Source organism: Cervus canadensis, chromosome 10 (genome assembly GCF_019320065.1).
Source record: "Cervus canadensis isolate Bull #8, Minnesota chromosome 10, ASM1932006v1, whole genome shotgun sequence".
NCBI classification, from domain to species: domain Eukaryota; kingdom Metazoa; phylum Chordata; class Mammalia; order Artiodactyla; family Cervidae; genus Cervus; species Cervus canadensis.
The window spans coordinates 50,700,995-50,716,705 of NC_057395.1; the positions used below are offsets into that span (position 1 = coordinate 50,700,995).

The 15,711-nt window shown below is 37.7% G+C and overlaps 1 protein-coding gene across 3 annotated transcripts in view; it reads right to left on the minus strand.

The window, feature by feature from the left end:
* Window positions 1-15,711, minus strand: part of ATRN (attractin) — a 186,310-nt gene that overhangs the window by 92,814 nt on the left and 77,785 nt on the right. For all 3 annotated transcript variants that reach the window (XM_043480411.1, XM_043480409.1, XM_043480410.1), the window contains exons 7-11: window positions 6,132-6,222; window positions 5,038-5,281; window positions 4,565-4,748; window positions 3,370-3,524; window positions 468-552 (exon numbers count right to left, since the gene is read on the minus strand). In XM_043480411.1, coding sequence (XP_043336346.1) covers window positions 468-552; window positions 3,370-3,524; window positions 4,565-4,748; window positions 5,038-5,281; window positions 6,132-6,222 — 759 coding nt within the window. The remainder of the gene's footprint in view (window positions 1-467; window positions 553-3,369; window positions 3,525-4,564; window positions 4,749-5,037; window positions 5,282-6,131; window positions 6,223-15,711) is intronic.

Genomic DNA, 15,711 nt, shown 5'->3' on the forward strand with positions numbered 1-15,711 from the left:
ACAAAGACTTGAATTGTATGAACCGCCACAGACTTGATCTATATGAAGCACCAGAATCTTCCATCTCTGTTCCCATAACTAAGTTTTTTTTGAAGTGCCCTCTTTTTAAAAATCTTTCTTCACCACTCAGACAAAAGACAAGAAATGCAACAACCTAAGCACCACAAATGATAGCAAATGGCAAAGGGTATAAGACAGTAACTGCATACAACTTTTGTTATCCTATGCACTCAGACAACACCAAAGATAGCTTACTTCTAAAACCACATCAACAAACATGGCATTAGAAGTAATTCAAATCCACATCAAATATTTTAAATATAAATCAGGAAATCCATACCTAACATAATTCTGTGAAAAACAAATGGGGTAAAGTAATCCAGCAAATAATATGTAAGTTCAATATCACTTCACATTTTACTTCATTTCAAACATAAGAGAAAAGGAGCAAGCACTTCTTCAATTACCTGTTGTATAAGACCGCTGAGTGGCCAAATCTGTTGACATCATGGTGGAGATCAGGTCTGGGAAGCACTGACCATCGGTCACAATCTAGGAGCAAGAAAAACACACTTCAGAAGGGACCATTATTCATAATCAGTTGAGACTGGCAATTTCTTTGGGAAAGAAGACTATAATAAACACAAACACAGCTCTCAGTTTTTCTTAGTCACACCATTATTTCTGAGTTAAAACTCAGCAGCAACAGATCAGCAGGGCATGAAAAAAAGGTAGGACTCTAGAGCAATTCTAATTAATGAATGCAATGAAGACTCAGCACAACCAAAATCCAATAAATAAATCTAATTAGTGAACACACCCAACTTCCATGACATCCTTATCACTCACTCTGTTGCCCATCAATATTACCCACTACAGTGTTTTCTAACTTAATCAAATTTTACATTTTTCAAAGCTTACGTAAGTAAAGCATTTAATTCCATAATGATTTTCCACTCTATGTTGCTTTGCCCAAACTCAGTAACTAGAAAAGGAAAATACAAGTAGAAAATTAAAACTACAATAATAATAATAACCAACTTTATCTAATTTCTAAAAGGTCCTTTCCTAGATCCCCTAGATCTACTTATTTTCCTTTGTTCTGATCCAAGCTAGCAACTTCTCTTCTGGACCTCAATACCAACTAGTGCTGCTGAACCATACCAACCTCTGACTCACTGTCTCCTACTCCCAGACACGGAGACTTTTACACTCACACTCAATCTAGACAATTATTCAGCCTTGACCACAAAAGCTTTCACTTCTCCTACCCAGCCTAAACTCTGTGGTGTTCCTCACATGTAGAACAGAGGCCATCAACTCCCACAGCCTCCTGCTTCCTTCCCTAAAACCAGTGTGGTGGGAGCCCTTCCTCTTGTCCCGCTTGACTTTTACCACAGCATTTAAATATGCCCAAGGAGGCACTCAACTTACCCCTTTTCTTGCCTTCACAGACAAGGGTTTTTCTGTTTGTCTGTTTTTAAGTGAAAATGGTCAACACTGACTGTATTCATCTCAACATGCATTACTTCTCAGCTTTCTATAATCTGGATCTTTCCTCCGTGTCTAGAAGGTAATAAATGACCTCTTGGTTGCGAAATCTGAAAGACTCTTCAGTCCTTATTTTACTTCATCCCTCTGTAGCCACTGGTAACTGCTCCCTCACAGGTCCCCAGTCTTGCCTCATTTTCCTCTACTTCTCCAACATGCTTTTGCAGTCTCCATTCTCTTTCAGGCTTCTTTATGGATCTATCCCTTGGTTCTTTGTTTGTTCCTGATGACACATGCTCCCTATACAAAGTTCAGCCCCTCCTACATTTTCCCCAGTGATTTCTGTACCTCTCTGTCCCATAGTCATCTCCAGTTAAACACGCCCTCAAATTCAATTTACTCACTTACTCCCAGACGCTGTCCTTCTAGTTCCACCCTTGAGGGAAAAAAAAAAACCCATCTACTGTGGCCTACACCAGATATCAGATAAAGATGCTGTCACTGCTTTCAAAACACAGGTTCCTAGTAATTCTCAAACCCATTCGTCTCTTTATCCTCACGGTTACTTCCACAGCCTTGGCTCAAACCCTCCTAAGGACTTTTATCAAAAGCCTTGTTACACATCTTACCCCTCCCCAACTACTCATCGTAATGCCACAAAGAGATCTCCCTCAGACACAAATACAACTCTATTACCTCTTCTTTAAGATTCTTCAAAAAGCATAAACACCTCAGCATAACAAGTCCCTCAAGTTCTGACCACACAGCTGCTTGCTTCTAATTCTGCTTAAAGCCACTCTTCCCTGATGAGCTGCTAGGATACAGCCAGTACTAACTATTCAGAGGCCCCAAGTTATGTAGCATAGTCTCTTAACACCTCTGTGTCTCTACACATGGGGTTCCTTTGACTGAGAAGTCCTACCTAACCTGGTCCAGCTGACTTCCCAGTGTTCTTAGGACCCAGCTTGCAAGGCCCTTCTCAAGAAGGCTTTCCCTACCATGCATAAACCAGACAGCTAGTGGAAAGCTGCCGTGTAGCACAGAGAGCTCAGCCCAGGGCTCTGTGATGACCTAGAGGGGTGGGGTGAGGGGGCCAGGGAGGCCCAAGAGGGAGGGGATACAAGTATACATCTAGCTGACTCACACTGTGGTACAGCAGAAACTAACACAGCATTGTAAAACAATTATACCCCAATTAAAGACGACTTTCCCTGACTGCAACCCTCATCCCTAAGAGTTAAGGGGTGTTCACAGGTGCTCTCATATGTTCTTCTCAGGCACATAACACCCTAAATTGCAGTGATATTGTCTGCTCCATTCTCTGCTTTCCCCACCATGAGGCCAAGGACTGCAACTTATTCCCTTTACAATCCTCAATGTACAAGCTCAGTGGCTTGCACTTAAATGTCTGTTAAAAAAGAACATCTGATGATATTTACACAAAAGAATTTCTAATATTTGTTTTGCATGAACCAACATTGCCCTCTTCTGGTCAATACAATTACCACACCAAATATTTAAAACATGCCTGTCCAAGTTATTACATCAAGCATGTGTGAAAACAGTTTCAAGGGAATTAATAAAGCTAGACTTAAACCAACTTAACACAATGCTGGTGGTCACAATTACATAATACACTATATAAGGCTTTTAATTATAACACAGGAGAGCCCAATCACCCCAACCCATCAAAGGAGGGACTTGAAAAGAATCTGATAAAGAAGTAATTACGATCAGTCAAATTAACATAAAAAACTCCGTCTGGACCTCTTTCAAACAGTTTGACCACTTTTAACTACAGATATTTTCTGTTTCTTTTTAAATGCTGGTTATGGACAAAAAAGATTCTTGAAGCTAAAATGGCTTTGGGAAACTTACCAATGTCATAAGCCATGAAATCTGAAGAGAAGCATTTGGCCCCATGGCTCATGGATGTGTCATTGTGTGTGTTTCCTCCAAATACCAGCATGGTTCCACTCACTATCACAGCTGTGTGCAAGTAACGGAAAAATCGGCTGTCCTTAAGAATGGTCCTTTTGAGTTTATTTAAAAATAATAAATACAAGGTTAGTTCTTTAGAATGTTTAGCATCTATTTGCTAATACAAACATAACCATTTTCTTAACTTCAGATCCAAATGTGCAAATACTTTTACATTTTTCTCTGTATATAAGTAATTTTCTCAACAATAAACATGTAAAATCAAAAGATGTAGGAGAATTTTAATAAACTATGTTGAGTCTTAAAGATATTCATACCCTATCACTCTGTAATTCTAGTTTCTGAGTAGAAATCATGTGAAATATAGATGGAAGCTTACACACAATCTTTATGAATAAGACAAGGGCTAGAAACCAAAACTTTCAACTGTGAAGTCTCAGTATACCCACATGATGGAGTATTCCACAGTCACTAGAAATAACAATTTTAATGACAGATAATATACAATGTATCCATAGTTCAGTCTCAGATATGTAAGGAAATACAAAAAGCAGAGAAACTATTGCTTTATAATTATTTCATAACTCAAATTTGCCATATATTTATTAAGATTAGCATACTTTATACAGACCAAAAGAGAGTAGAATGAGGAGAGCTCTATACTTTTGGGTACTGAAGCCATCTCTGTTTGATGATTTCATGAAATGATGCCAATAACTGACCCCAATGATAATATCTTGGTCATCAAGAAAAGGCTAAAAAGCAAACTTAATTACAACAGTGTGCATAAACTCAGCTATATAGAACAGTTTATTCCTTAGGACTCTGAAGAACTAAGATTTTACAGTGGTACTGAGTGAATGGAAATGGAAAAACAGTAAAAACAAAAAACAAAACACAAGGTTCTAATCAACTTACTACAAAATTATAGATACTACTGCTTTATCACCTACTGCTTATTTCACAACTTCTAGATACTACTACTTATCACTTTCTGCTTGTTTCACAATTTCTCTGTTTACAGTGATGAAGAGAAGTATCAGAAAGGCTTGAAAACAAAACTGGCGTACAATTTTCCCAGCAACTGACATAATTCACATCCTAAAGTGAAAGCTCAAGAAAAAGCACCCACCACATCTGGGTGTCCACATCGTATCTGTAGAGATCATCTGCAAGCCGGTACTTATTGGCACTGAAAGCCTTGTAGCCTCCGTGAATATACAGAGCCTTGGTCCTATCATCATAGACACTGCTATGGCCGTAGCCACCTTGGACAAGGGCACCCTGGGTGTGTAATATACTCCACGTGTTCTTACCTGGAAAGAGCAAACAGTTCAGGCAAATGTTGCAGGATCCTCCTCTCAAATACTTAAAATTACCAATTAGCTTAAGACAAAAGAGATTTCAGGAAACTTGATACACATAACTTTTCTCTAATCATTTTTAAAGGAAGGCCACCTAAAACTTAATACAAATCCAGGTGGCCAAACTTCAATCTGTTAGCATTAAGTGCCATCTTTGGCTCCCTGCCAAATTGACAGTAACAAATACATACTACTTTAAATTTGACATTCAAAAAATATTCACTGAAAAAAATATACCTACCCAAGTCATATTCCTGCACACTGCTTATATATCCATAGAGAGGGCAGTGACCAAAGATAACCAGCATGACCACTCGGCCAGTTTTCAACGTGACAATGTGCGCCGAGTGCCCAACCACTGCATACTGTTCCTTTGCTTTGGGGGACAACAACACCCATGATTCATTATGAATATGAAACACTCTCAACTCATTGGTCACATTCCCCGTTGAATCAATTTTTCCTCCATACATGTAAATTTTATCCTGGGGGAAAAAATGTAAACAAAATTCTAAAAAATATCAAAAGGATCCATTCTACACACAGAAAAGTGAACAGTTCAAAACCTCAGTATTATTCTTAGCTTAAAAAGTGTTAGTGAAAAGCACCTTTCAGTGAATTATTAGGAAAAGGATGGAGAAAGAACAAAATAAATCATAACTTTTATCCCTAATACTTGGCCACTTTTCTTGGATTTCCTCATATAAGATTTTTTACACTATAATATGATTTGGAAAAATAAAGCTGAAATAAACTACACAACAGGGAAATGAAAATGACTATTCAGTTACATTGTAATTCTTGGCTAAACCTGCTAATGAATGTAAAAGTTAATCTACACTAAGTTAATTATTAATCATTTAGTACCATACTCATAATATCCCAGTTTGACTATGAATCCATTTAAATCTCTCAGGTTAGATTCAACTTTAACTTAACCAATTATATACCCCTCAAATATTAAAGTTTTCCCCTAATTAAAACCAAGAATGAAGTCAAAATCAGAGAAAGTATAACGGGGGTTACCAGGGGTAAGAGGTAGGAGGGAATGGGGAATTACTGTTAAATGAGCATGGAACTGCAATTTCATAAGATCAAAAGAATTACAAAGATGGATGGTGATGATGACTCCAACATTATGAGTGAAGTTACTATTACTGAATTGTGTACTTAAAAATGGCTAAGATCATAAATTTTGTTATGCATAGTTTACCATACCACAATAAAAAAGATTAGGAAAAAACTCCAACATTAAATAGCTATCAATCCCATAATATGATAAAAGTAACTATGGAAGAGTTGAGTTTCTAGCTTAGTAGAGTAGAGACATTTTACCTGGTATAATGCTAAAGAATGGCCATATCTAACAACCACACTGTTCACAGAAGGGTTCAGTGCAAGCCACTCCCTAGAAGCAAGGTCATACCTACAAAACAAACAGATCATATTTTCACCCAAACAAGGAAACAGAACATCTTGGAGTCTTTATTTGTAACCTAATCCACTTTGGAGATGTTCGTTAAATCTATGATGGATGTGGGGAGGTACCTGAGCAAACAAACCTAGTATCTGGGCCTATTAGGCATTTGAGAATTCAGGAAGGGGCAACGGGGCTACACTGTCTGGGAACGAAAAAGAAAACCAACTGAATTTTCTAGTGTTTCCTGAAAACTTCTATAAACTAGATCACTTGCAGGTTGCATTATAGTCAAGGGACTTCCATTACTATAACTTTTCTTTCATTTAACCATATAAAAATAAGTGAAAGTCCAACTCAGTGTTGTCCAACTCTTTGAGATCCCATGGACTATACAGTCCATGGAATTCTCAAGGCCAGAATACTGGAGTGGGTAGCCTTTCCCTTCTCCAAAGGATCTTCCCAACCCAGGGATTGAACCTAGGCCTCCTGCATTGCAGGCAGGAGCTATCAGGGAAGCCCCATATAAAAGTAAAGACACATACTGGAATAAATAAATAAATAAATAAAGACACATACTGACAACTAGCTTTAAAAAAATTCCGAGCCTTTCCTTTTCTTTGCCTAATTTATATTTTAAAAAAATTTTTTATTGGTGGATAATCGCTTTACAATGTTGTATTGGTTTCTGCCATATAACAACATGAATCAGCCACAAGTATATGTACGTCCCCTCCCTCTTGAACATCCCTCCCACTCACCAGCCCATCCTACCCTTCTAGGTAGTCACATAGCACTGGGTTGAGGTCCCTGTGCTATATAGCAACTTCCTACCAGCAATCTTTTTTAAATATGGTAATGTATATGTTTCAATGCTACTCTTTCAATTCATTCCCTCCCATTTACTTTAGAAAGTAATATTTTCAAGAAAACTAGAATATCATTATGCCATTTCAATTATAGTATGAATACATTTAAATACCTTTAAAATACAAAATGACCACATATTCTGTCACCCAGAAATGAATAGTATTAAGTAAACTTTCTTCCAGATATTTTTTATGGATACATATAGAAGAATAGATGGATAATATACATTTATACAAAGGGGATCATAATATAGGTGACAATTTTAATAAAGTATTAACTTTAAATCTACATAATAGAAAAAAGAAACCAAAGTGGAACCAATGCTATTTTTATATTTTAAATGTTTACTTTCTATAAGTTTTCCTGAATACAATTTTTTAAACTATGAAAAACATTACTGTATGTCAATAAGATACGTTTTATCACAATAGCAAAAAGGGAAATAAGTATCCATCAATAGTAAATGGATTAATCAATTATAGTACATCTACATAAAAGAGCAAAAAATAAAAATGCTCAAGCAATCTATTATTAATATAAATCTTGAAACAATGTTAAGCTAAAAAAGCAAACTGGAGAATACTGTTTCTATAAAAACTAAATGCAGAGACTTTATTAACGATAAATATGTTCATATATATCAAAAGTCGCTTGTGTGTTATGTGCTCAGTTGTGTTCGATTCTTTGGGACCCCATGGACTGTAGCCCACCAGGCTCCTCTGTCCATAGAATTTTCCAAGCAAGAATACTGGAGTGGCTTGCCATTTCCTATTCCAGGGGATCTTCCTGACCCTGGGATCAAACCTAAGTCTCTTGTGTCTCCTGCATTGGCAGGCAGATTCTTTACCACTGCACCACCTGGGAAGCCCATATTCAAAATCTAAAGACACGTATGTGAACAAATGACACCACACTCTCAGGATACTGATTGTCTCTCGGATTTTCGTGGGGCAGGCAGGGGTCTTAACTATATTAGCAATGTTTTATTTTCTAACCTGAATGGTAAATGTATTAGCATTCATTATTTTTCTCTAAACCCTTCCCTTTATCTTAAAATATTTTATACATGATTTGAAGCAAACATAAAATGGTGACATTCATTAAATACAAATAACACTTAAATCAGTACCAGCTATTATTTTATGTAATATTCCAAATTTTAAAAAATAATGAAAAATTATTTAGAAAGTAAATTCAATTTAATTTTAAAATTATACATAATTTAATTTTGGACAGACTCCACTAACTTCCTGCTTTGAAAGTTGAAAACAGTAGCACCTATATTTCCTCCCATTTCTTCTCCCAATTTGTGTTACATTTACATTGTCCAGGTTCAAATCATGCACATTCCATTCTATAATTTCAGAGTTATATAGTACTGGATCTACATTTTAGCTGAATCAATCTTCTCACATTCCTCTTACCACAACTTCTCCTTCTTGAGTCTTTATTAATTGGCTAGATTTCACTGTCAAATGGCTTTTCCAAGTGAAGCCCCTATGTGCACCTTCCCCTAAATTCTTTCATGTTGAAGAATACCTGCTTGCTAGCTTGAGAGGTGAATGTGTATAATACTCATGGGCCATCCTTTCTTCCCCACACACCTTGCTGATGCTGCTCCCCTGAATGCTGCTGGTACTGAATGTTGCCAGTGGAGGTCTGCGGCCCGTCTGATTTTTTTCCACTCTTGAGTGGTTTGTTTTTCTGCTTGGAAGTCTATGAAGTCTTAATCATTCTCATTCTCTCACCCGCTCCTTTCTTTCCTCCCTCCCTCCCTTTCTCAATCAATCAATCAATCAATGCATTTCTCTGTTTTTTTCCCCCTTATTTTCTTTTTTAAAGACACAATACCATACTTCACTTATGGTATAAATAATTTAAATGCATCTGGGTAAATGTTTTTAACAAAATGGACTGCATACTACTGCAACTTTTATGGCAATCTACAAAGCGTTTCCTGAGAAGAACTAGCATGACTTCTGAAAAACACATATATATCTTATGTTCAAGTTTGAAACAGAGGAGCACAAAAACAGAAGGAAATGGTGAGAGCACAGAAACAAGTCTCCACATGACCCAATCCAAGTCTCTTTCAAGTGACATGGAAGGTGCTCAATCTGTATCTTAATGCATGTTACTTTTCCTCAGTCAACATGTCAGCCCAAGAGCTGGTCAGAGACACTAAGGTGCTGGCAGGTCCCCATAATCTGGTTTAGATGAACTGCCAAAAGACACGTAACAAGTTTTCACTCTTTTTTTTACAACACAGAGAAGCAAACGTAAGACAAGAACAATGCTGATGCAATAAAATGTAAGAAACACCATGTACTAAATAAATGCTCCTTCTTATGGGAGCGGAGTCCAAGATAAAGGAATATTCAATAACTAGTTCTAAGACCTGGACATGCAGTTAAGCAAAGACAAACCTCAGGAATTCAGAAATAGGTGTCTTCTATAAAGGTAGAGCCATTTCTCTCACACACTCCTCCCTGATGGCTGGTAACACAATGCTCATCCTGCCACAGGGCACATACTCTGCCCCTCCCAGTGGCCTGGTATTCCAATCACAGTTTCTAGCCATCCAAAGACCACAGGATACGCTCTGTGGAGATTGAACATGATCTCAGCCAGAAGGAGGCAAAGAACTACCTGAGGTTTCCCACCCAATAACTTGATCATATTAGGTCTTACCACTGAACAATTATAAAATTCTTCCTGAAACATCTTGTGCTATTTCAATCCACCTGTTCTGTTAGGTTCTTTTCTTCAGTCACAGCAATTATCTATATTATATTGGATGTTCTGTCTCCCATGTATCTTTGCTTTCCTCTAATTAACTTTATCTGTATTCACTGGATCATGTGTATTGAGGTGTCAGCAGTTCAATTTTCATTCTAGGTTTTGCTGTACATAATTTATTTGTATTTCTTTACATGTGTAACCTCTCATTTCATCTCATTTTGTTATTATCATCTTCTTGTCTTTCAGCTTGTTTTCTGAATTCAGATTCTCATTATTTTGATTCATAGCACAAAGCAACTGGAAGAAATCTTCTGCTTTCAAGTTTACTTTTCCTCTATGATCAGTTCTTGTCAGTTTTATATGCTGTATTCTTTCCTTTTTTACTTTTTTCACCATAGATATCTGCATGCGCTACAATATCATTTCTTTCATCTTGCTGTGGTTAGATTGCTCTCCAGATATTACATTCCCGAAGTATGTGTGAATTTTCCTTTTTCTACTGTATCTAAAACAAGTTAATCTTTCCATCCTAGTTTTAGTGTGAGAGTTGGCATTTTATGTTCTATCCCCTTCTCTGAAGTCAAGAAATGTTGGGGCTCAGATGTGGGTAGAATGTTCAGTATTAGAATAATATATCCAAAGTCTACTTACCTCTGAGATTTTGTTTAAGTGTCCTTCGTCAGAGATCAAATTTTGGGATATCCAAATTACACAGAAACTTTACTTCTGGGTAGGGTCAGCCACTTGATCAATTTCCCCACTCTTTACCTGATCCTTGTCATCAACTACTTCTTCTACTATTTGGTTAAAAGGTTTAAAAAAAAAAACCCACAGTGATACCCAATCAGTCTACTTCTTTCTAGATTTGGGGCTATTAGTGTGAACTCTCAGAATTTCACCCATATGGTTTCTGTGGGTAAAGAAGGAGTCGGTCTTACTGTTCCAATATGCCTGTTTTAAGTTTATCGGATCAGGTGATACTCCTTATCAAGTTGCTCAATTTTTATTTTATTTTATTTTATTTTTTTTACTTAAAAAGCAGCAATAACAACAAACACATTTTGCTCAAGGAAAGGAAATTCAGTGATGAAGTTTCAATTGGAAATCTTAAACCAGAAGACCAAGGCCATTTGTTTTGCAAGAGGACCAAGGCCATTTGTTTTGCAAGAGGACCCTTGGGTGACATGAAATAGGAACTGTTTTTTAATGTAACAAAGTTTTGGGTTAACAGGGTCGTAGAGAAAACAGAGTGAGGGTAATTCCTGGAATATACTTATCTAAGAGTATCAATGATGATCAAATTTATGATCTAAAGTTCCAGAAATATTTCTTCTAAAACATGTCACTATATTTACTTTTCATGAGTCAGTAAAAATTTATTTGAAACTATATTAGTATTTATACAAAATACATAAAGCTATAAAATCACGTTTTGATCAACTACAAGTAGAAAACACGTTAAAAATCTGAAGAATAAGTGTGGAGATATATTCGTTAGATTACTCCTTTCTGCCCATGGACAATGCCAAGTAGGCTTCATTAAAGTCCCCCTCCTCCGCTGCTGTCATGTCTAAGTCAAGAGTCTCCCAAAGAGCTGGAAAACTATGGAATATCTTCATCACAGGTTTGAGTTTTGGGAAAAAAAAACAGATGTGAGTCTGAGGAGTCATTCTAGGCAACAGGGAATGCTCACAGACTGTGTGGTAATGGGGGATCCAAACACCAAGTGCTTCAGAGGCTGCATGTTCATCACGTATGTCATTGTGAAGGAGGTGGATGCAGCCATGAATGCAAGGCCACAAAGTGGATAGAAGAGATGTGTAACCAGAGAGGGAACTTTGGTTCCACATCTTACTCAAGAGAAGATTTTCAAAGTCCTGGTGCCCATTTAACTATGAAAAATATTTTTGCTGGTGGCATTAATGAAGACACTGAAGAACATTATCTAAGAGATTATCTTGAACAGTAGGGGAAAACGTAGGTCATGACTGACTGAGGCAGTGGCAAAAAAGAGGCTTTTGCTTTTGTCACCTATTATGACCATGACTCCATAGACAAGACTGCTGTTCAGAAATACCACACAGTGAATGGCCATAACTGTGAAGTAAGGAAAGCCCTACCTAAGCAAGAGATGGCTAGTGCTTAATCAAACCAAAGAGGTCAAAGTGGTTCTGGAAACTTTGGTAACGTGAATGACAACTCTGGTTGTGGAGAAAACTTCAGTGGTCAGGATGGCTTTGGTGGCAACTCATGGTGGTGGTAGATATGATGGATGTGGGGATAGTTATAATGGATTTGGTAATGATGGAAGCAATTTTGGAGGTAGTGGAGGCTGTAATGATTTTGACAATTACAATAATCAATCTTCAAGTTTTGGACCCATGAAAGGAGGAAACTGGAGGTAGAAGCTCTGGCCCCTATGTTGGTGGAGGCCAATACTTAGCCAAACCATGAAACTAAGGCGATATGGTGGTTCCAACAGCAGCAATAGCTATGGCAGTGGTAGAAGGTTGCAGAAGGTTTTAATTACTGCCAGGAAACAAAGCTTAGCAGAAAAAGAGAGCCAGAGAAGTGACAGGGAAGCTATAGGTTATAACAGATTTGTGAACTTGGTCAAGTACAGTGGTGGCAGGGCCCAGCTGCTACAAAGAAGATATGTTTTAGACAACACTCATGTTTATGGGTGAAAAACTCGAGGTCTGTATTTGTGACTAACTGTGTAACAGGTTATTTCAATTTCTGTTCTATGGAAAGCATAAAGCATTCCAACAAAGGGTTTTCATGTAGTGGGGTTGTTTTTTTTTTTTTTTTGCACCCATGCTGTTGATTGCTAAAAGTAATAGTTTGATCATAATGCTGAATAAATGTGTCTTTTTTATTAAAAATGTGCTGTGCAAAGTTAGTCTACTCTGAAGCCATTCTGGTAAACAACCCCAATGATATGAAGCTAGAATTATTTCAGGGTGATGCTAGGTTCCATTTGAAATTTACTCACAAACTGCTTGGGTGGAGAAGCCATTGTCTTCAGAAACCTTGGTGTAGCTGAACTGACAGTTACTGTGCTGTGACCTGGAATTCACTGTTAAAAAGTCACCCAAGTTAAGTCATGGAGGTTTTTGGTTATTAACATAACTGTTGGTATATCCTATGTAATACATCTAAGTTGAATTATGGTACCAGATAAAGCTATAGATGGGGATGAAGCTTGTACTTCTTACAAATTATAATCACCCATTATAATCTGTAAGCAATAAACTATTTAATATCCTCAAAATAATAAATAAATTAAAATTAAAAAATAAATGTGGCTCATGAGGTATACCAGTCAAATAAAAGTAACAGCTGACAAAAATATTTCTAAGAACAAATATTTGTGAAGGAAACAGATAATTCACTTGGTCTCTTGTTCACTTGATAAATAATTATTTGAGCACATTCTATGCACTAAGCCAAATTGAGTGAATAAAAAACAAGGTCTCTAAACTCGGAGAATACATAGTAGAAAAGGCAGAAAACGAGCAAGTACAACAATGGGCATATTGGTAGAATTAAAGTATTAAAAATTATGAACACTGCTCTAAAGGAAATGAGAAATTTGAAAGAAAACAAGGAGCACCTGTCTGAACTGGCTTATCAGGGAGGATCTCATTATGGCACAGTTAACTGATAAGGTATGTAAGGGGCAAAAGAAACTAGCCCTGAGGTACAATGGCAGGAGCAGTCTAGATAGAGGGAACAGCAACCGTAAGTGGCAGCACTAGAAGAAGTGGTTGGATTAGGGATAGATTTTAAGGGTAGGACTAACAAGACCTGCTGACATACTGTGGCAGACAGACACTAGGGTGGGCCTCATGATCCTCGTGTTCATTTGAGCAGGATCCATGATTTGCTTCTAACCAACAGAATATGGCAGAGATGATGAGATGTCATCTTCATGACCTCTATCCTGCTAGCAGCCTCAGTCAAAAGACTCTCCTTGTGGACTGGTAAACAGCCTTACCAGGCTGCTTACTTCATTTTACTACTGGGAAAACCCTAGTGATAAGGAAATCTGGGCAGCCTCCAAGAACTATGAGGTGACCTCCAGTTGACAAACAGGAAGAAGTCAGAGTCCTTAGTCCTACAACCACCAGGAAATGGATTCTGCCAACTTGAAAGAGCTTAGAAGTGGATTCCTCCCCAGTTGAACTCCTAAGTTAGAACACAGGCCAGGGAACACCCTGACTGCAGTTAAGCCATGCCTAGACCCCTAACCAGCAGACACTATGAGGTAACGATGTGTGTTGTTTTAATCTTCTAAGTTTATGGCAATTTATACAGCAAGAGATAACTAAACATATACTGATATGGAATATGAAAAAACAAGAAGTCAAGGATAACTACAAAATTTGGGGGCTTAAGCAAATAGGATAGAGTGGTCATTTACTAAGATAGGGACTTCTGGGGCAAGAAAAGGCTTGGAGGAAAGATCACTTTGGGACGCATGGCATTTAAGATGCCTGTTGGATAGTCAAAGACTGAGAGGTCAAATAAAGGGGTAGAGATATGGGAACAGGAGACAAATCTAGGACGCAGATATAAACTTGAAAGTCACCAGCATAAAGGCCAAGATATAACATGAGATCACTGAGAGAATAAATACACACACTCACCAAAGAGGACCAAGAGGGCTGAGCCCTGATACACATCATCATTCAGAAGTTAGTCAGCTGAAGAGGAACCAGCTAAGGAGGTCGAGAAGGAATGAACAGTTGGGGAAAAAAAAAACCATCAAGGAAATGTACAGTCCTGAAAGCAAAGTGAAGAAACTGTTTAAAAGAGGGAGACTAGTCATATTAAATATTGGTGAAAGATCAAGTAAGATGAGAACTAAGACATGAAAATTTTAAATCCATTCCTTAGTCACACTAACCACATTTCAAGTGTTCAAAAACATGTGGATAGTGATGTAACAGTGAGACATGACAGAGCACACGCCGAACATTTTCATCATGGCCAAAACAGAAACTGTCCACTGGAAAGAAAGAGAAGACAGAAAAATGAGCAAAGATGCTGCTGTTGTGGTTCAGCTGCTAAGTCGTGTCTGAATCTTTGTGACCCCCCATGGACTGCAAATTTCTCTGTCCTTCACTGTCTCCCGGAGTTTGCTCAAACTCATGTCCACTGAGTCGATGAAGCTATCTAAACATCTCATCTTCTGCTGCCCTTTTCTCCTCTTGCCTTCAATCTTTCCCAGCATCAGAGTCTTTTCCAATGAGTCAGCTCTTTGCATTAGGTGGCCAAAGGATTGAAGCTTCAGCAACAGTCCTTCCAATGAATATTCAGGGTTGATCTCCTTTCAGATTGACTGGTTTGATCTCCTTGCAGTCCAAGGAACTCTCAAGAGTCTTCTCTAGCACCACAATTCGAAAGCATCAATTTTTTGCCATTCAGTCTTCTTTACGGTCCAACTTTCACATCCATACATGACTACCGGAAGAAACCACAGCTTTGACTCTATGGACCTTTGTCAGCAAATGATGTCTCTGCTTTTTAACACAGAGGTTTGTCGTATCCTTCCTTCCAAGGAGCAAGTGTCTTTTAATGTCATGGCTACAATCACCATCTGCAGTGATTTTGGAACCCCAAATATAGTATCTATCACTGCTTCCACTTTTCCCCTCTTCTATTTGCCATGGATTGATGGGAACAAATGCCATGATCTTATTTTTTTTTAATGTTGAGTTTCAAGCAAATTTTTTCACTCTCCTCTTTCACCCTCATCAAGAGGCTCTTCAGTTTCTCTTTACCTTCTGCCACTAGAGTGGTATCATCTGCATATCTAAGGTTGTTGATATTTCTTCTGGTAATCTTGATTCCAGCTTGTGATTCTCCAGCCCAGGATTT